Consider the following 20,476-nt stretch of genomic DNA (forward strand, 5'->3'; position numbering starts at 1 on the left):
ATAAGTTTTTACTAGCATGAAAATATGTCTATCTTATCTGAAAAATGTTTATGATGTAAAAGTTTCAGGGTAGCCGTCTTAGTGTTTCTATTGCTGTGATAAAACACCATGACCCAATAGCAAGTTGGAGAGGAAAAGGTTTATTGGCTTACATGCCCTGAAGTCAGGGCAGAAACTCAAACAGGGTAAGAACCTGAAGGCAGGAGATGATTTAGAGGCTGGGGGGGGGGGGAGTATTATTATGTCATTCAAAGAGTTTTGTATTGGATGTTTGGTCCTCAATGGGGTGGTATAAGAAGTAGGTTATAAACCAGACTGAGCCTGTCTTAGGTCATTCTGACAAGAAAGCCTTCCTTACCTGTCATGGAATATGCATTATAATAAGCAATGAATTTATGTCTTAGGTTGGTAAGGCTCCATACAGAATCTTACTTTTCTGGGCTTGCCAGCCTGTTAAATTAATAACTCTGTCTGGGTGGCCATTATCAGTTTCAAGTCATCTACTTTGGCTGCCAGCCTGTCTGGGGTCCATTATTAGTTTCAAGTCATCTACTTTGGCTTCCTGCCTGTTGATGTAGTTAGAGACAAGCTTTAACATGATGGGCAGGAATAAAAGTATTCCCAGGACAAGAAGGGCTAGCATGATCAAGCTATATATACCATTCCTGAGGTTTGACTAAAATGAAAATACTGACCCCAGGCCATGGATAATTTTATCAGCATTATCTGCAGCATCAAAGCTGAGTAGAGCAGCATTCTTTAAATTCAGTATCTCACTATGCAAAGTTAACACACCCAGAGAGGTGTTAGGTTTATGCCAAATATCCTATAGGTGTCTTTAATGTTTTTTGTAATTATAATGACAACCATTGTAAATTTTAGAAGTAACACTACTATAATAATATTTGTCATGACACTTGGGATGGCTCCTAACTCTTGGACCCTGAACCTCTTTCAGATAATTTGAATAGGTTATAGAGAGCATCATCCGTTGTTCCAGATACCTATATAAATCCTTTTGTATACTCAGTAAACTAGTAAAAATTTTTTGCTAGATGGTTAACAAAAATAGTTGTATTAACTCCTTGTGTCAATGCTATTGCAGAAGCAGTGGTGCTAGCAATTAATAAAATTAAAGCTTTTATACCTGCAATAATCAAGCCCGCTACCCTCTTGCTTCTGCTTAAAGCCTAACTCACTTCTTCCAGCACTTTCAAGCTTTTTTCAGAGAATCAAGGTTTTCTAATACCTGGTAGGAATCTGTCATTGGCCAAGGACAAGGAAATGGACTACAGACAGGAATCTGACATTGGGCTAGAACAAAGAAGTGATTTCATGCAGAAATCTAAATCCTAGGCTAGAACAAAAAAGAAATTTCAGGCAGGAATCTAAACCTTAGGCTAGAACAAAGAAGTAAAGAAGTAGTAATAGGCAGAAATCTAAATCTTAAGCTAGAACAAAGTAGGCTTCAGACATGAAAATGACTTTGGGCTAGCACAGGGAAGAATGCTCATATATTTTGATCATTCTGATAAGCCCTTAGAAATAGTGATCACAGGAGTGATCACAGGACTCTGTTTATTGTCCTGCATGTTCTTTGATCAGCTGGGTTTATTGTCTTGCTTGTTCCTTGACTATTTGCATCTATTGTGTTGCTATTTCCTCAACCTAGAACTGACCTTAATAGATGCATGTAATTTAAACAGTATAAAGGCAAAAAAGGAGGAGGAGGGATGGGATAGGGGATTAATGAGTGGGGGGATGGGGAAGGGGGATGGCATATGAAATGTAAATAAATAAAATATCAAACAAACAAACAAACAAACAAAGAAGTAGGTTCTAGGCTATTGAGAAACTGCCCTCTGAATGGAATTAAGACATTTCTCTGATACCCTGACTAAGAAGTCCCCAAGCATGAGTGGCCTTTCCCAGCTTTATCAGCACGATTCTCCATTTTTCATATATCTCCATCAGGCTGAGGCCATCTTCCATGACAGGATACAACCTGAGAGCCCTAATAGAAACCTGGGCTGTGATATTTGTATTAAATAAACTGCCTTTTAAAATAATGTACATAGTCTTGTGTCTTGCATATCACATGAGTAACATAAAATAGGCATGAATACAGAGATTCTTGGAGAAAGACACTGGTTCTTTGTTGCAAACAAATTTTTTTTATAAAATATATTCTAATTACAGTTTCTTTCCCCCCAAATATTCTGAGATTCTCCTGAGCATCACACCATCACACACCCAAATCTTCTCTCTCTCTCTCTCTCTCTCTCTCTCTCTCTCTCTTTCTTTCTTTCTTTCTCTTTTTTTCTCTCTCTCTCCCTCTCTTTCTCTCCAATACAAATAGGCATTTAATAATAGTGATAGTAACAAACACAACAGTATACCACAAAACTAAGAGAGAAGAAAAAGCACAAGAAACAAACAGATGCTAAAATATGCAGTCCACAGAAAACTGATAAAGTCAGAACTTGTAACCATAATATATGAGAAAAGACCAGTGAGTTTTTTTTTTAAAAAAAATCCCAAAGAATGTGAAACAATAAAACTGAAAATAACAGTGAGTTCATTTTTTATTGGCCACCAACTGCTCACCAGTGAGATTCCTTTGAGAAAAAACTATTATTTTCATTGCAACCAGTTATTACTTAGAGACAGCTTAAGGGTTAGGAATGGCAGCTTGTATCTATTTTCCCTCTCATAACTTGGATCACTTCTAGCTTACAGTTACACAGGGCCTACATATGAGGCCATTGTCTGTGAGTTCCTATGTACATCAGTCCTGTTGCATCCAGAAAGCACTATTCCTTGGTGTCATCCACCCCCTCTGGTTCTTACAATTATGCTACCTCCTCTTCTGGAGGATTCCCTGACCTCTAAGGGAAGGAATTTGATGGAGACATTCCATTTATGATTGAGTATTCCAAGATCTCTCACTCTCTGCACATTGGCCAGTTGTGGATATCTGTATTTGTTCCCATCAACTGCAGAAAAAGCTTCTATGATGATGGTTGAGAAAGGTGATGATTTATAAGTTTAGCAAAATGCTGTTAGGAGTCATTTTGTCTGTGCATTCTTTAAGCTGAAATTAGTATTTGGTTTTCCCCTAGGCCTACCTTGTCTCGAATTCTTGGCTACCCAAGAAGTTTGAGATATGGCTTTAATCTCATGGAGTGGGCCTTAAATCAAATGAATCTTGGTTGAAGACTCCAAAAAACTTTGTGATAATATATACCATTGTAATTTGTAGCCTTGTCACCAGTACAAACAGCAGCTTGTGGATATGTTGCTAGTGTGCAGGAGTCCTTTCCAGTTTCATGAACACTACACAATAGTGGTGAAGGCTTTAGGTAGGCATCGACTTGACTTCTCTGTGTTCAGTGAGATATGTGGGTGTTGTCTTCAACAATAAGCCCTTGCCATCAGTTTATGAGAAGCAACCCATAGTCTTGACCGTAGCCTGGGCTGTTTGGGGGTTTCCATGGGATTCCTTGGGCCAACAAATGAATCAGATATAACCCATTCCTTGTGCTGGAAGTTTCACTTGGTAGTAAGAGATGTACAGTAGGAGCTTTATTGAAGAAGCTTCTATTATAATTGGGTTACACATGACTTCTCACAGATCCTTAGCTTTAACTGTCCCACCTTATACTCCCTCCCTTACCCATCTCTCCCATATCCTCCTCTCCATTTGACCCTGTTATTCCAGTCTCCCACTCCAATCCTTCTATAGCTACCTAATATATCTCCACTTCCTTTGCTGTACTTTGCTAGTCATTACTCTATATGGAACCTCTGTAAGTTGTATAGACTGTAGTTTGATTATCAAAGATAATACCGCATGTTCCCATAGAAGGGAACACATATCAGTTATCATGGGTTTCTGAGTTACTACACTCAGGACTATTTTTTCTTACTTCATCCATTTACGTGCAAATTTTATTTATTTAACAGCTGAGTAATATTCCATTGTATAAATGTACCGCATTTTGGTTTTTCAATTATTTGATGATAGATATTTAGGCTGTTTTCAATTTCTCATTATTATTAATAGATTAACAATGAAGATGATTGAACAAGTGTCTTTGTAGTAGCATGTAGAGTCCTTTTATATATACCAATGTTTGCTAGACATGGATTTGGAGGTTGATTGAGTCCCAGCTTCCCAATGAAACACCATACTGATTTCTATGGAGTTTGTATAAGTTTTCATTCCCATTAAGCAATGGATGAGTACTCCCATTACTCCATATCCTTGCCGATATGAGTTGTTTTTTGTTTTACTGATATTGGCTATTCTGATGAGTGTAAGATAAAATCTCAAAATAGTTCAAATTTGTATTTCCTTAATGAGTAAGGATATTAAACATAGCTTTTTATATGTTGAAAATAGATTCTTTTCTCATACAACACATCTTAAACACAGTTTTCCCTTTCTCCATTCCTTTCAGCCACCTCACACATCACCACTCTTCTATCCCCAGTGCCAGGTCTACTCCAGTTCCTCTTCAGAAAAAAGCAGGCCACCAAGAGATGGCACCCAAACAGGATAAAACAGGATACAATAAGACAAGGAAAAAGCTGAAGAAGGCAACCTAATAGGAAGATAGGAGTGCCTAGAACAGGCAATAGAGTCAGAGATACAACTACAGCCATTGTTGGGATATTAAAAGTCCACCCAAAAGACCAAGCTAAGAGCCATAACACATTTGGAGAGGACCTAATACAAACCTGTGCAGGCCTCGACCTGACCTAGCTGCTTCAGTCTCTGTGTGCCCATGTGAGCCCTAATTTGTTGATTTGGTGGGCCATGTTCTCATGGTATCTTCCTCTCCTTTTGACTCTTACATCCCCATGCCCTTGAAGGAAGGATCCAATGGAGAACTCCAATTTAGACTTTCTCTCTCCATGTCTGTCTATGGGTCTTTTTCCTAGCTCCCATCTGCTGATAGAGGAATCCAATTTGATGACAACTCTACAAGGCACTAATCCATGAATATAGCAGAAAATTATTAAGAAGTATTTCACTGATTTTGTTTTGCCAGCTGTGTTCTATCCTATATCTCTTGGCTATCTAGTCTCTGGCTCATGCCTATCCAGACAGTATAGACAATGGGCTCCCTCTCATAGCACTCAAATTAAAACAAACATTGGTTGGTTACTCCAACATGTTCTGACCTACCATTTCACCAGCACATCTTTCAGGCAGGACAGATTATAGATGCAGGCACCGCATCACCTCACTACATTCAATGAGCTGTGTGAATATTGTTCTAGGAAATAGGATCTATTTTCAATTTTCAGAGAACTACTTTCTCATCAGCCTGTGTTGTTTAGGGATCTCCATCTAATCACCTTGGGCAGAAACTCAACACAATGCAAACCAATCCTACCCCTGGAAGGTTTGCCTGGCTACAAAAGATAGATAGTTCAGACCCCATATCCTCCATTACTAGAAGTCCTCACTAGAGTCACCCTCATAGAATTCAGAAAATGTCCACAGCACTGGATTTCCTCATAAACCCCAGTACTTTCCCCAATTCCACCTGTCTCCTCTCTCTCTCTCTCTCTCTCTCTCTCTCTCTCTCTCTCTCTCTCTCTCTGTCTCTCTCTTCCTCCCCACCACCTGATCCTTCCTGGTCTAGTCCCCACTGCCCCCAGTCTATGCAAAACACTGTGTTCTATATTCCTTTCCCAGGGAAGTCCAGATGACACACCTCTAGCCCTCCTCTTTGCCTAACCTCTCTGGGTCTGTGAATTGTAACTTGATTATCATTTACTTAATGGTTAATGTTCATTTATAAGTTAATATGTGGCATATTTATCTTTTTATTCTGGGTTACCTCATTCAAGATAAATATTTTTTTAGTTATATCCATTTACCTGAAAATTAATCATTTTTATACATCATAATATCATTTTTTAAACATCTGTATAAATGTGTAATTTAACCTATGTAAATGCACCACATTTTGTTTTTCCATTCTTCTGTTGAGGGACATCTAGGATACATCTAGTTTCTGGCTATTATGAATAAATCTGCAATGAACATAGTTAATCAAGTGTCCTTAGTGGTAGGACAGAGCAACCTTTTGATACATGTTCAAGAGTAGCATAGCTGCATCTTGACTTTACACTTTGCTATGCATGGCCAACATGAGATGTCACTTGAGTTGTGGATCTTAGCCATTCTGACAGGTGTAAGATGGAATCTCAAACTAACTTTGATTTGCATTTCTCTGATGACTAGGGATCTTAAGCATTTCTTTAAGTGTTTCTCGGCCACTTTAGAGTCTTCTATTGAAAATTCTCTGTTTAGATCTGTACTACATTTTTAATTAGATTATTTGGGTTTGGTAATATCTAGTTTTGTGAGTTCTTTATATATTTTAGATATTAGTCCTCTATTGGAAGTGGAGTTGTTAAAATTATTATATAGGTTGACTCTTTGTCACATTAATGGCCCCTTTTGCCTTAAAAGTTTTCCAGTTTCATGAGGTTCCACTTATTGTTGATCAGTGTTTTGTTCACAAAATCTACTCCTGTGCCAATGCACTCAAGGCTATTCCCCACTTTCTCTTCTATCAGGTTCAGTGCATCTGGTTTTATGTTGAGGTATTTTTTCCACTTAGAATTTTATGCAGGGTGATAAATATGGGTTTGTTCACATTCTCTTACATGTAGGCATCCTGTTTGAACAACACCATTTGTTCAAGATACTGTCTTTTTTTCCAGTGTATTTTTGGCTTTTTATGAAAACCCAAGTGCCCATCGGGGTGTGGTTTGATTTCATTAGTCAACAGATCTGGTTTTTGCCAATAATATGCAGTTTTTATTATTATAGTTCTAAATTACAGCTTGAAATTGGGGGTATATAGCATTGTTTTAGCTATCCTGAACTTGTTGTTGTTGTTGTTTTTGTTATTTTCCATATGAAATTAAGGATTGTTCTTTACATGTCTATAAAGAATTGTGTTGAAACTTTGAGGAAGATTGCATAGACTCTGCAGACTTCTTTGGAAGAATGGCCATTTTTACTGTTAATTCTACTGATCCATGAGTGTGGAAGATCTTTCCATCTTCCAGTATCTTCAGTTTTTTTCTTCAAAGACTTGGAGTTGTTTTTATACAAGACTTTCACTTGCTTGGTTAGGGTTACCCCATGGTATTTTACATTATTTGAGGGTTTGAAGTTATTGTGAAAAGTGTTGTTTCCATGATTTCTTTCTCAGTAAATTACTCATTTGTAAATAGGAGGAATACTGACTTTTTTTAGTTGATCTTATATCCTGCCACTTCATTGAAAGTGTGTATCAGCTCTGTGACATACCAGGTAGAATTTTTAGAGTCATTTATATATTCTGTCATGCTATCTGCAAATAAACTACTTTGACTTACTTCTTTCCATTTTGTATTCTATTGATTTCCTTCAGTTGTCTTACTGCTTCACCTAAAATTTGAGGCACTATATTGAATAGATAGTTAGCAACTAGATAATCTGGTCTTATTCCAAATTTTAGTGGAGTTGCATTGAGTTTCTCTCTGTTTAATTTGATGTTGGCTGTAAGCTTGCAGTAAATTGTCTTTATTATGTTAAGGCAATGGTAAATTCCTTATCTCGGCAGGATTTTTTAAAACATTTCTGTATCTAATGAAATTATCATATTTTTTCTTCAGTTTGTTTATATGATGAATTGCATTTTCTGATTTTCATATATTAAAGCATCTCTGCATTTCTGAGATGAAGCCTACTTGATCATGGTGCATGATCTTTTTGATGTATTCTGAGATTCAGTTTAAAAGTATTTTATTGAGTATTTTTGCCTCTGTTCCTAAGAAAACATAGTCTGCAATTTTCTTTCTTTGTTGAGTCTTTATGTAATTTAGGTATGAGTATAATTGTGACTTCATAAAATAAATGAGACAATGTTCCCTGTGCTTTTATTGTGTACAATAATATGAACAGTATTGTCATTAACTCTTCTTTGAAATACTAAAACCATCTGGCTCTGGGCTTCTTTTGGTTGTGAGAATTTAATGACTGTTTCTATTTCATTAGGGGTTATAGATACATTTACATTGTCTATCTGATCTTGACTAAAATTTAAGAGGTACCTACTGAGACAATTTTCCATTTTTTACAGATTTTCAAACTGGGAAATAAAGGTTTTTAACAATTATTCTCTGAATTTCTTTAGTATCTATTGTTATGTCCTCCTTTTCATTTCTAATTTTGTTAATTTTGATGTTTCTTTCCATCTTTTAGTTGGTTGTATAAGGATATCTCTATTTTGTTGATTTTCTCAAAGAACCTAGTCTTTGATTCATTAATTCATTGTATTGTTTTTTGTTTTTATTTTTATCGATTTCAGCCTTCTGAGTGATTATTTCTTGCTGTCTACTCCTCTTGAGTGTTCTTATTTCCTCTTGTTCTAGGGCAGTGGGACTAAACTTGTGGGTTGTGACCATCAGAAAACACCTATTTCACATAATCTTAAGAGCCCTAAACAATAAATTTATTTTTGTTACTACTTCATTGAAGCAGTAGTACATTAATCTGCTCTAGACTCCCTGTCTGGTGAGCACATGCTCCTCACTAATTGCCCAAATGTTTTGGATTCAAAATTGAAAGACATGGGCAGTCTTATTTTTATTATGCCTTAAGCCATTCAATGGCTGGCCCACTCACTAACTCTACGTGGCTAACACACAGAGTGTTAGCCTCTAATATTCTTGAGTTGATACTTATTAAATTTATATTTCATCTTTGCTGCCCTAGACACCACTGGGTAGCCCTCCTGGGGCTGCTTTCTCCCTGTACCTACATGTCATGTTGGCTGTCCCTACCTCCTGCACTTTTCTGGTGTGGTTCCTACGCCCTTGTCATGGCATAATCACCTCTTCCTCCCTCCTCAGTCCCTTCCCAGAATTCTAAAACTCTGGCCTCTGTCTCTCTGCCCAGCCATTGGCTGCTGCTGCTGCTGGAAACTTTATTGATCAGTCAAAAAAACAACTGGGGACAGAATTCCTTTAGTACTACTTGCAGGAGACAGCAAACAGGTTTTGGGATGACACAATTAGCATGAGAACAAAAGCCCTATACTTCATTACTGTAATTTTGCAACAGAGCAGTGTCTTAGTTCCTAACACCATTGGAAGTATGTGTTTTTCAATGGTCATGACCCAGAGGCTGAGAACAGGTATTCTAGAGCTTCCTAGTCTGCTGTTAAGTTGTTAGTATAAGATTTATTTACCCACATTTTTAATGTAGTCATTTAGTGCTATGCTACAAACTTTAATTTTAGCACCACATCCACTGTATTTTTTAAGTTTGAGTGTGTTCCGTATTCATTTTCACTAAATCCTACAGTCTTTAAACTTGCTAAAACTTCTGTCATTAATCCATTTTTTTCATTCAGTAGAGAGCTGATCGAAAGTATTGCTCAGTATAGTAGTCTAGGCTGGTATCTGTCATCTCTTAGAGTCTGTAATACATACATCAGTCCAGGCCCTTTTGGCTTTTAGAAACTCTGTTAAGAACTCAGGTGTAATTGTAATATGTCTGCTGTCTGCCTTTGTTAAGTTACTTGGTCCTTTTTTCCTTTACAGTTTTTAATATTCTTTCTTAGTTCTCTCTCTCTCTCTCTCTCTCTCTCTCTCTCTCTCTCTCTCTGTGTGTGTGTGTGTGTGTGTGTGTGTGTGTGTGTTTTAATTATTATGTGGTAAGGGGACTTCCTTGTCTGGTCCAATCTATTTGATGATCTGTATGCTTCTTATATCTTTATAGGCATGACCTTCTTTAGATTAAGAAATCTTTCTTTCATGATTTTGTTGAAAATATTTTTTAGGTCTTGGATTCTTCTCCTTCTTCGATTTCTATTATTTTTTTTGTTTGGACTTTTTTCCTAGAATTTTGATGTCAGGAATTTTTTAGATTTAACTTTTTTTGGACTTATATAACCATTTCTTCTGTCAGTGCCTGACATTCTCTCTTCTATCTGTGATATTGTGATATTCTATTGGTAAAACTTGTCTCTATAATTCCTGTTTGAAATTCTAAATTTTTCATTTCCAGAATTCTCTGTGATTTATTATTATTATTATTATTATTATTATTATTATTATTATTATTATTACTTCTATTTTGATTTTCAGGTCTTGAATTGTTTTATTCATTCCTTCAAATGTATCTTTTTTTTTCTTTCATTAAAGAATTTATATATTTCCACCAATAGTTTTGTATTTTCCTTAATTTCTATAAGGGATTTATTTGTTCCCCCTTAAGCATGTCTATCATCTTCATATAGTTGGTTTTAAGGTCTTTTTCTTGTGCTTATGCTAAATTGGATTATTTGAGGCCTGCTGCGGTAAAATAGCTGGGCTATAGTGGAGATATACCACCCTTGCTGTTACCGTGTGCATCTAGGGGCATCTAGGCATCTAGGTGCCTGGGTTTGTCTTTGTTGTGTGGGTGTTTTATTCTTTAATTTTTATTTCCTTGCTGGATTTTTGGAGCATGTGATAGCTGTATTTTGACTCTGATGGCCTTCTCAGTTGGAGTGTTTCATAGGTAATCACTGCTGGAAGATGGGCTATAATGAAGAGCAGAGGGAGGGATTTTAGGAGGGGATGGTCTGTGAGATCCACAGGAGATGTAGGCAGGGGGAAGAGAAGCTTCAGCTAATGATCTGATACAGTATTAGGGACTACACTGGGAGACTGTGTCTAGGGGAACACACAGAGAGGGGAAAAGGTTGGCAGGGTACCTACCTGCTATGTTGGCTGAAATGGGCCATGGTTGACCAGGAGATAACTTTTGGCATTAGGGGCTATGGTACAGTGACTAGTAGTGAGAGGAAAGTGAGTGGAGATGGCCTGTGTGATCCACAGGAGATATTCGTGGGAGTTGGGGAGGGGGTAATGAAATGAGGTTGCAGTTGATGAGCTATTGCTAGGGATGAGACATTAGCTATTTCTATTTTAAAATCCTATAACAAATATGTTACACCATCAGAAGCCACCATCTTTCCATGACTCATGTGCCTTTTTCTTCATGGAGATTGTTGCAGCTAATAATTATCAGGGAAAGTGATAACAGACTTACAACTACAAAAATGTTCATCAGTTCATTCATGTGCTTCAAAGAGCAGAGAAGACTTTCATGAAAATAAGGCCAAATTCATACTAAATGTCAAGTTAATTCTACAATAACAAAGGAATAATGTGCATACCTGACCAAAGATCAAGGCAGGAGCATCGGAAAGTCCAGTCACACAGACACTGCAGTCTGCAGAGGAGGAAATGATTAGCAAATGACCACCGGACTCACACACCTCCAAAGAACTTATCCGGTCTTCATGAGGTTGAAGTGATCTGAGCAAAGTTGGAGTCTGAGTGATTTTGCTTTCAGTGGAATTAGTACAATATTCCTGAGTGAAAAGAAATGCCCCAACTTTTAGGAATCCAAATATTAAATGAATTGCAATAATATCACTGTTTTAAGAGCCTGGTTTGGGAATGGGGAGAAAGGTACATTTAGAGATGATAATCTATGGTTCATATTAAAGTATAACATGTAGATATATCATCATATAAATGATAGAAAGGAGCTTGACCACAAGGAGACACCAAATATTACATTTTTTTATGATTTTTTTTAAGTGGAGCAGGTAACCAGTTAGTTTTAAAACAGACTCCGGGTGGTTATAAGTAGATAAAGGACCAGCACACTAGATGGCATTTAAAATTTTTGTTTAAAAGATGTATCTGACTGTTTAGGTCCAAACTCTGTGTGTGTGTGTGTGTGTGTGTGTGTGTGTGTGTGTATGTATGTGTGTATGTGTGTGTATGCATTTGGGGGGGGGCGTGTTTGCATCCGTGTATGTGTGTGTGTGTGTGTGTGTATATACATGTGTGTGTGTATGCATGTTTGTCAATTACTTTTTAGAGGTGTCTTCTTTGAATGATTTCTTTAAAATACTCAGGATGAAGCACTTTTTCCATTATCTACAAAACAGACCAGATGTGACTCACATCACTAGCTACATTTTATGAGCTATTTTGCTGAAACAACTAGTGATGGTACTGCGAGAATATTTTTCATTTACCTCTATGTTCCAGATTTTCAACCATCCATCAGGATCTCCAGTGGAAAGGTAGTGATTCAGTTTATCAGTAGACATAATAATGGATCTAACTCCAGAATGAGCCAAAAATTCAGCCAGAAGCACTTTCTTAAATGTATCCCAAAATCTGACATAACCAGATGCTCCACATGACACCAGGTTAGCACCTCCTATTACATAGGGGAAATCTAATAAGGAAAATACACCCAGAAATCTCAAAGTGGTTTCTTCCAATGGCTTGCCCGGTGGGGAGCATATGAGAGTAGAGAAGTCAGTAGCACTGAGATCTATCCAGACCACCATTCTGATTCTCTATATTGTAAAATAGGACTTATTTTATGATAACCTTTTTGCAACATTAAGCAGAAATTGTGTGGACTCTTGATAAGTTATACAAACTATTCCACTAAGTTTGGTTTACTTTTACTCATTGACTACATTGATATTGTTTGCGATCAACTTAAATAAAATTAATGTCTTCTTTGAATAAATTTATAAAATACTAACTTAAACATTATGACATTATTCTGAAAATACAAAACTTATTTTTCATGATAAGCCATTGGACATGTACAGAAGAGGCAACAACCCTCATATATAAGTCTAGATGCATATATCCCCTTATGATAGCACAGATATAGATTTTCTATTAAGCAGCCAACAATGGATTCTATTTATGAGATCATTTTAAAATTTTTATTCAGATACTTACTGCATACACATATAGAACCATTTTCCTGTTAATAGATCTGGAAATATTTATACTTTCTGTTTACTTAAAAATGCTCTTTAAAAGCATTCCTCTGTGGCAAATTTATTAGTGGATAACTCTATAGACTGCTTTGCATTTGTTTTACAATTGTGTTGGTGATAAACAGTATAGTTAAGGTGGAAGTGATAATGGATCTGCCTCAATAGAAACATTCTAAAAAGCTAACATTAAAACGAATTAGTTATGAGAAATTGAGAGTAATTTTAGGATAATATTTCATAATGAGAGGATTAGTATTTTTTGAAAATGGATGGTTTTATAATCTCTTTCAAATTCATCTTAAATGTTGCATAAGGGTTTTGAAACAAATAGAGGTATAACTTTATTGATGGTGAAAATTTTATATAAATATCATACAGATTTTCCATTTGCAAATTCATTGTGGAAAAGTGTTTATACAAACTACAGCTCAGATGTGCACATTACTTTCTCCAATCATATAATGTTCATGTCTGGATCTCTTAGGTTATGCACACACACAAAAATTAACTCACAAATTATAATTTACATGAAAATTCAATGAATCTTCTCTAAGTTGTATTTGTAGAGCAAGATGTAAGCTGCATACAAATATTGCTATTTTGTCTATAAACTAACAGTTACCACACCAAAAAAAGGTATAACCAAAGCTAGTGTCTCTCTTCACAAAGAAAATCTGACCTATTATATGAAGTATAAATCAAATGGCAATAGTACATCCCTAAACAATATTGACATGAAGACATCAAACATGCATCCCATGTGGTGGGATAGGCAATCAGTTCAAACCTCCTCCACTAAGTCATATCTCCAACTTCTACAGTAAAATACCTCTTCAGTGCAGTCACATATATTGTTCCTTTGATACATATGATCCTATACATTGACTCATGCATTTGCAGCCTTTATCTAACTATTCCTTCTGCCTTTCCCAAACACCTTTAGATTATGACTTAAACACTGATCTAATTTGTTTTCCATATGAAATAGTTGTTGTAATTGTTCTCATTCTGATCTCAACATAGATAACAGATAAATTATTTGGTAGATCTATTTACCACCCTCACCTGTCTGAGCTTCCTGCCCAAGTGTCCCTGACCTTTCATAAACCAGGGAAGTCTTGATACTTATACTAAGTCAAATACTACAAGTCCTAGTTAATAAAATAGATTGACCTTCCTTTATTGCTTTCTTTATCAAATACAGAAAGGCAAAATGGAAACACATATTTTACCTGTGGCTGTACTGGTTTTCCTTGCTTCAAGAAAGCAAAGCCTCATAACAGCATTATTACCTTCTGTGTCAATCTTTACATTTCTGTCAGCCTGGGTGGCCTGGTCTGCACAGCTTCTCCTGGCATTAAGCTTTTTGGCTTCTACATCTATGATAAAGAAAAATCCAGGGCTCTTGGTGAAGAGAACTGTCTTCTGTTCAAATCAGCATGCTTGAACAACAACTGGCCTTCCTCCATCCCAATCTCAGGAGAGATAACCACCACTCCCCATCAAGTCTCACAACATATACTGAGTGACCTCCCATCAGGCCTCCTAATAGTCTCTTCTACAACCTCAGCTGAAAAGAATGTTAGATTTCATTTTGCTTTACATATATGCCAGACACACTTCCTGTTATGAATTAATTAGAACTTCAAATTATAGTCATAGTTAATATCACAGACATCCCAATATGTTCAAGATAAATGTGTCTCTGACCGCATGAAATCCTAGTTAATGCTAATTTTTCAAATATTAAATGAACATGAAATCAAGTGAATAAGTGTATGTATACTTAAATAATGTTCATTAATGGTTCTACTTACTCTGGAAAGGACATTCCTAATGGTAATTTAGTTATATACTTATATTATCTTCAGGCCACATTATGAAAACTGAAAGTGTTTATGTCAAAATCTATTGATAATTTGCAGATAGTTTTGTCAAATCCCAGAAAGATACCTACAAACTTTCAAAATGAAAAATTTGTTCATGCCCAATGTGGGATGATAAGCCTGTTGGTAAAATGTTTTCAACACAGTCAGGAGCACCAAGTCCCATCTGCAAAATGGCATTGTAGTATGGAATTGTATCCCAAAGCTGGTGATGAGGTGAAGATGGATGGATCCCCAGAGTTCACTAGCCATCAACCTAGTCTACTTAACAAACTACAGTCCAGTGAGAGACACCCTCTCAAAAACAAAACAAAACAGCAAACCAAGGTGGAAGGTGCATGAGGAATAGCAGCTAATGTTCCCCTATAGGCTCCCTATGCATATGCCTACATGGGTACTTACACACACACACACACACACAGAGAGAGAGAGAGAGAGAGAGAGAGAGAGAGAGAGAGAGAGAGAGAGAGAGGGAGGGAGAGAGAGAGAGAGAGAGAGAGAGAGGAGGATGTGAAGGAGGAATAGGAGGAGCAATAAGGAGAATTTTATTAATGTCTTTTACAAGTTTGGTATTGTGATTTGAATGAGAATGTCATTCATGCTCTCAGATGTTTAAATACTTTATTCCCAGTTGGTAATGCTATTTGGGTATAGTGGGGCCTTGTTGGATTAAGTATGTCACTGGAGGCAGGCTTTGAGGGTTAAAGCCACATTCATTTCCAGTTCACTTTCTGTTCCATATTAACAATTTAAGATGTGAGCACTCAGATTCATGTTCCCATCACAGTGCTTATGTATTTCTGTCCTCCAGAACCATAAATGTAAATAAACTCCTTCTATAATTTGTCTTTATCATGGTGTTTTATTGTACTAATGGAAAAATAACCAAAATAAGTACTGTTACTTATGTCTTATTTCTCTGTGTATATAATGATAGCCACAGTTAGGATGTTCTCGGTATAGATGGTACTCCTTTGAAGTCAAGGGGAGAGAAAGAGGCAAAATTATACCATATACTTGAAATGTTGAGATGAATCATAATGGCTAGTTCTTTGTACATAAGGCAGCTCAAAGCATTGTGTCTGCAGTCAGATAATCCCTCAAAATCTTACATTTTTAAATTGGTTTTCATACTCCCAATAAATCACTCTTCAACTTACACAAACACACACTGCACCTAATGGTGAGTAGTTTAATAAAGTCACATTTATTCTCTCTGAGATTAACTAATAGTGAAAATAGGAAAAAGCTCAACCATAGGAAACTGTTATCAAAAGAAGTTAATCTAAAGGAAAAGTTTTAGTTTCTAAACAAGCTAAAATAAAATATGAAAGACAATTGTGGAGACACTTAAGTATAAAATATTCATGTCCTCTGCTAAAGCCAATAAAATATAATAATCTCCTATCTAATGCTCCTCTCAGGTTTCTAAAGTAAGGAATAATTTATGATATCCAGGTGGCATAATATTTACTACAAGCCCCAGACTGAGGGTGAACAGCCAATCAAGTAAACATAGTTACCGTTTTCCTACTAAAGGATGCCTAAGATCACTCAAAGGCAATTCTGAAAGTTTTATTGTCTAAATCTAAAAGAGAGGAAAATGAGACTCCTGCTCCTTGGTGTCAGTAATACAGAAACACTGACATAGCATAAAGACAAAAAACTGGAGGGCCGTGGATAATTTCCAAAGCCAAGTCAGTCTTGATGTTCTTCTTAATCACTATGATAAGTCTATGCTATCACTAAGCCTTAGAGTTTACAGCCTGTCATCTATAGCTTGGGTGTACACAGAATCATGTGCATACATAAACATCCAGGCCTACTGCACTCCAACAAAACACAAGATTTCAGTTTCAAACCTATACTCACCTACCACAGATGTTAGCTGCCTCTGGTAACCAGGGTGAAGAACATGGTGAGCATTTTCTGTGTTGTTATTCCACAAAACAATTTCTCCATCATAGCTCCCTGTAGGATCCAAGATAAAGAGAGGAAATTACCAGATAATTATATAAAATGTGGTCCAATAGAAACAAAAGGAAGCCTTTACCAATGCATATTATAAAAAATCTTGTAAATAGTAGGTATTCTTTATTTTTGGAGACATAAATTGTAATGATACTGGTACTTTTATTAACTGAAAAAATTTAATGTTTATAGAGTAACTCACATAGTTGGTGGATATGAAAATGTTACCTCTATTATTTTACTATAATAAATTATTTGGAATAAAAGCACTGAATTTAAAAAAGCTGAGTCTGAGTCCAGCCTCCGCCAATTATCAGCTATGTAGCCTTACACATAATATTTAATTCAGCTTGATCCCAAAATTTCTTTACCTATAAAACCTGGTTGCCGGGTGGTGGTGGCTCATGCCTTTAATCCCAGTACTTGGGAGGCAGAGACAGGTGGATTTCTGAGTTCGAGGCCAGCCTGGTCTACAGGGTGAGTTCCAGGACAGCCAGGACTACACAGAGAAACCCTGTCTTGAAAAGCGCCTCCCCCCCCCCCAAAAAAAAAAAAAAAAAAAAAAAAAACCTGGTGAACAATTGTACTTATCTTATGAGTTATTTTAAAAATAAAAAGTATTTAAAGTGGTGCTAAGCACTAAGCACGGGGTGAGAAAGTATAAATTACCCGTAGACTTCTGTTTCTACACTATTTGTGTGTGTGAGAGAGATATTTCTTTGCATTTCTTTCATCTAAATTCCTTGTGAAATGTTTTCTCCAGTCCTAAAATCCTTCCTATATAAAGTCATTTGTTCCTGTTTTGTTTTGATTTGTTTTTTTTTATTGAAAAGAGAAAAGTTCAAACAGAAAAAAAATATGGTTGAGTCTGTGCTGTGGGGGAAGTCACACAGCACTTTCCAGATGGCATACAGTATCCCTGGAGCAGAGGACCAATGACAAATGAGAAGCACAGAAAACAGCTGAGTTAGGGTGAGGCATATATATGGTGACTTCCTAGGACAGGGAAATGAGAGAAATCCTATTAAGGTTTGTGTTGTTCTGAACAAAGCAATCTACTTAGCTCAGAAACTTTTAAGTAAGGCAAAGGACCTCACCTTCCCATGGTGGATCTACTACTGTCCACTCTGATTCTCAAATGCATTATGAACAAAGTGCTTGGCTGAACATTTCGCCTGTATAACTGAGGGCATTAGAATAAATTAGGAGTTATAGTATTCTAAAGAGTTAACTTGTTCTGTTACATAAGTATGAAGAAGTTAACATGTCATTTAAGATATGGAAGACAGTCAAGATGTTCCAATTAAGAAGCATTGGCATGGGACCAAAGTATGATTCTTACTCAAAAGTACTAATACTGCTCCTGAAAAATGAACAATACAACCAGAAGTTAGTGTTTGCTAATGAGTTTATTATATGTTAAGCACTATGTTAAAATATCATACTGGCTATCTGTACTTTAAAACAAAAACACACCCCCCAAAAAATTCTTAGGCAGAGAGAACTATGAGTTAAAGTTTAAATTAAGCCACAACATCATCCCAATATCATAGAGTAGGTGAGTAGCAGATCCAGGGTATGAAACTAGTGATACAGCACAGAAGCTCATAGTCCTATCATAGAAATAAGAAATTAAAGGAGCTCTAAGACTGCTTCCTTGGGAATCTATTTTTGTTTTAGTTGAGAAAAGTCTTTTCTCAAAATTTACCCAAATTCAACCAAACTTTCCTAAGCCATTTTCCAGTGAAGGCTCAATTTACCTGTAGCAAGGGTTTGAGGGGGTAAAAATGCAACACACAAGATGTCATCTTGGTGATGGACTCCCCCTTTCCACTCTTCAGACTGGATGAAAAACTGATTAAAGTTCTGAGGTCGAAATACAGTAACTGCTCTGTAAAAATGATAATAGAATTTAGCTGCAAATCTAAAATTGGTACTGATATTGAGTAGCCATTATCCACTTCAATGGCACAATTTGAAAAGTCTAAAAGACTACCGCCCAGAATTTTATTGTCACCTATTATTCATAATAAACTAAGTTTCCCACTGAAGTTTCTTTAAAACTCTCACATTGAATATCTAATCATTATAAGTGCTTAATGTGGGAATGTCAATTGCCTTTTGTAACTACTAAAACCAAAGATACATACATTTGTCAGATCAATTATCTATTTCCAAGACCCTAAAACAAAAATTTCCACACATGAAACTATTAAGAGTTCTATGGCAGTAATAATAAAAGCCAGGGTAGGTCTATGAACAAATACTGTCTGGTACTGTAATAAAATGAGTATGATTTCTTTCATCAAAGCTTCTTTGTAGGGTGTGTAATGTGTAATCATTCCCTATAGTATTTTCCAGAATTGTGGTAGCCACGGAGTCTATTCTCTCACAGTCCACTGTATCTTTAAGAGCTATCATTTGTGAAAAGTGTTTGAAAAATCTCATCCTCAAGAATTATGGGACCTGGAAAATACAGAAATAACTTTAGAAAATCAACCATGTAGTCCTGCTGACAAACTTGAGTGTAGGCCAAGATGGAGACAGAGTGGACAATCTGAAGCCTAGGAGGGAATGAAGGAATATAAATCGTAGGTTATTGTTGGGGGCCGACTTTTAGCAGAAAGCGGCTATCAGCTTTGCAGCCATCTTGAGCCATATACCCTGACATGAGACTTGGATTACAATAGCCTACAACAGCTGAACACACTCCGATAATCTTGGTTTAGATACCTTGGGTGTGTAAGATTAAAGGTGTGTGAGATTAAAGGTGTGTGACTTAAGAGTGACCTAGAGATCAGATTTAGAGACAAGACCTAAGGGCATGATTAAAGGTGTAACCTGAAGTCCTGGCTTAGAAGTGAGACATATAAAAGGATAGAGGCAGACAGAGAAAGAACAGATTACTTGACATTAGGTAGAAGACACCTGGCTCTAGTCAGAACAATTAGGACAGACAAGGAGAACAATTTGGAGTAAGAGAGAATCAGACAGAGGAGACAGAGAAGCAGGCACTTGGGAGAGAACTTGGAAGAGGTAACTTGAAGCTTGGAGGCACTAGGAACTAGGAACTAGGAACTAGGAACTAGGAACTAGGAACTAGGAACTAGGAACTAGGAACTTAGGACTTGGGACTTGGAGAGAATAGAGACTGAAGAATAAACGGGATTGAAACACACTGTCTGGTCTCCATTCTTCGAGTCTGCCCTCACTCTCTCTCTCTTGCTGAACCCTGACCCGCGGACCAGAGCGGTAGCTTGGACGGGGATACAGTGGCCGCCAAACGCGGGGCAGCCCGGGCCTCAACATTTTGTTCGGGCCGAGACATTTTTGGCCGCCCGAACGTGGAGCTAGTGCGGCTCTCAACAGGTTATAGGAGAGTCAGCACTGCTTTATTTCTGCTCTGGAGGACAACCCATAAAAAAAGGTCCCCTTCTTTTCATGGCTAATCTCAGTTCAAATGAGCGTCAGTTACCCTAGCTTGAGTCTTTATTGCTATTCTTCCTCATCTTTCTGACACTGTGCTTCCTGACACAGTTGATTGTCCCACAAATATTAGAGTTTATTTTTGAGCAAGAAGCTTTCTTCTCCTTGAAACTCTTGTTTCCAGTATGGAAAATACATCACATTGGTAAATTGTCATATATTGTTTGCATTTGCTGAAGAGCTGGCTGTGAAAGCAGGATCCACCCTCTCAACTTCCAGACTCAAGCATGTTTTTCTGAAAGT

General features: G+C 36.8%; 1 protein-coding gene across 4 annotated transcripts in view; it reads right to left on the bottom strand.

The window, feature by feature from the left end:
• Positions 1-20,476, bottom strand: part of Wdr49 (WD repeat domain 49) — a 164,896-nt gene that overhangs the window by 37,929 nt on the left and 106,491 nt on the right. For 3 of the 4 annotated variants that reach the window (XM_076932537.1, XM_034501024.2, XM_076932535.1), the window contains 5 exons: positions 18,508-18,638; positions 16,649-16,747; positions 14,123-14,269; positions 12,120-12,307; positions 11,244-11,441 (listed from right to left, as the gene is read on the bottom strand). In XM_076932537.1, coding sequence (XP_076788652.1) covers positions 11,244-11,441; positions 12,120-12,307; positions 14,123-14,269; positions 16,649-16,747; positions 18,508-18,638 — 763 coding nt within the window. The remainder of the gene's footprint in view (positions 1-11,243; positions 11,442-12,119; positions 12,308-14,122; positions 14,270-16,648; positions 16,748-18,507; positions 18,639-20,476) is intronic. The other variant, XM_076932536.1, reaches the window with a different exon arrangement.

Source organism: Arvicanthis niloticus, chromosome 4, assembly GCF_011762505.2.
Source record: "Arvicanthis niloticus isolate mArvNil1 chromosome 4, mArvNil1.pat.X, whole genome shotgun sequence".
Taxonomy (NCBI): Eukaryota; Metazoa; Chordata; class Mammalia; order Rodentia; family Muridae; genus Arvicanthis; species Arvicanthis niloticus.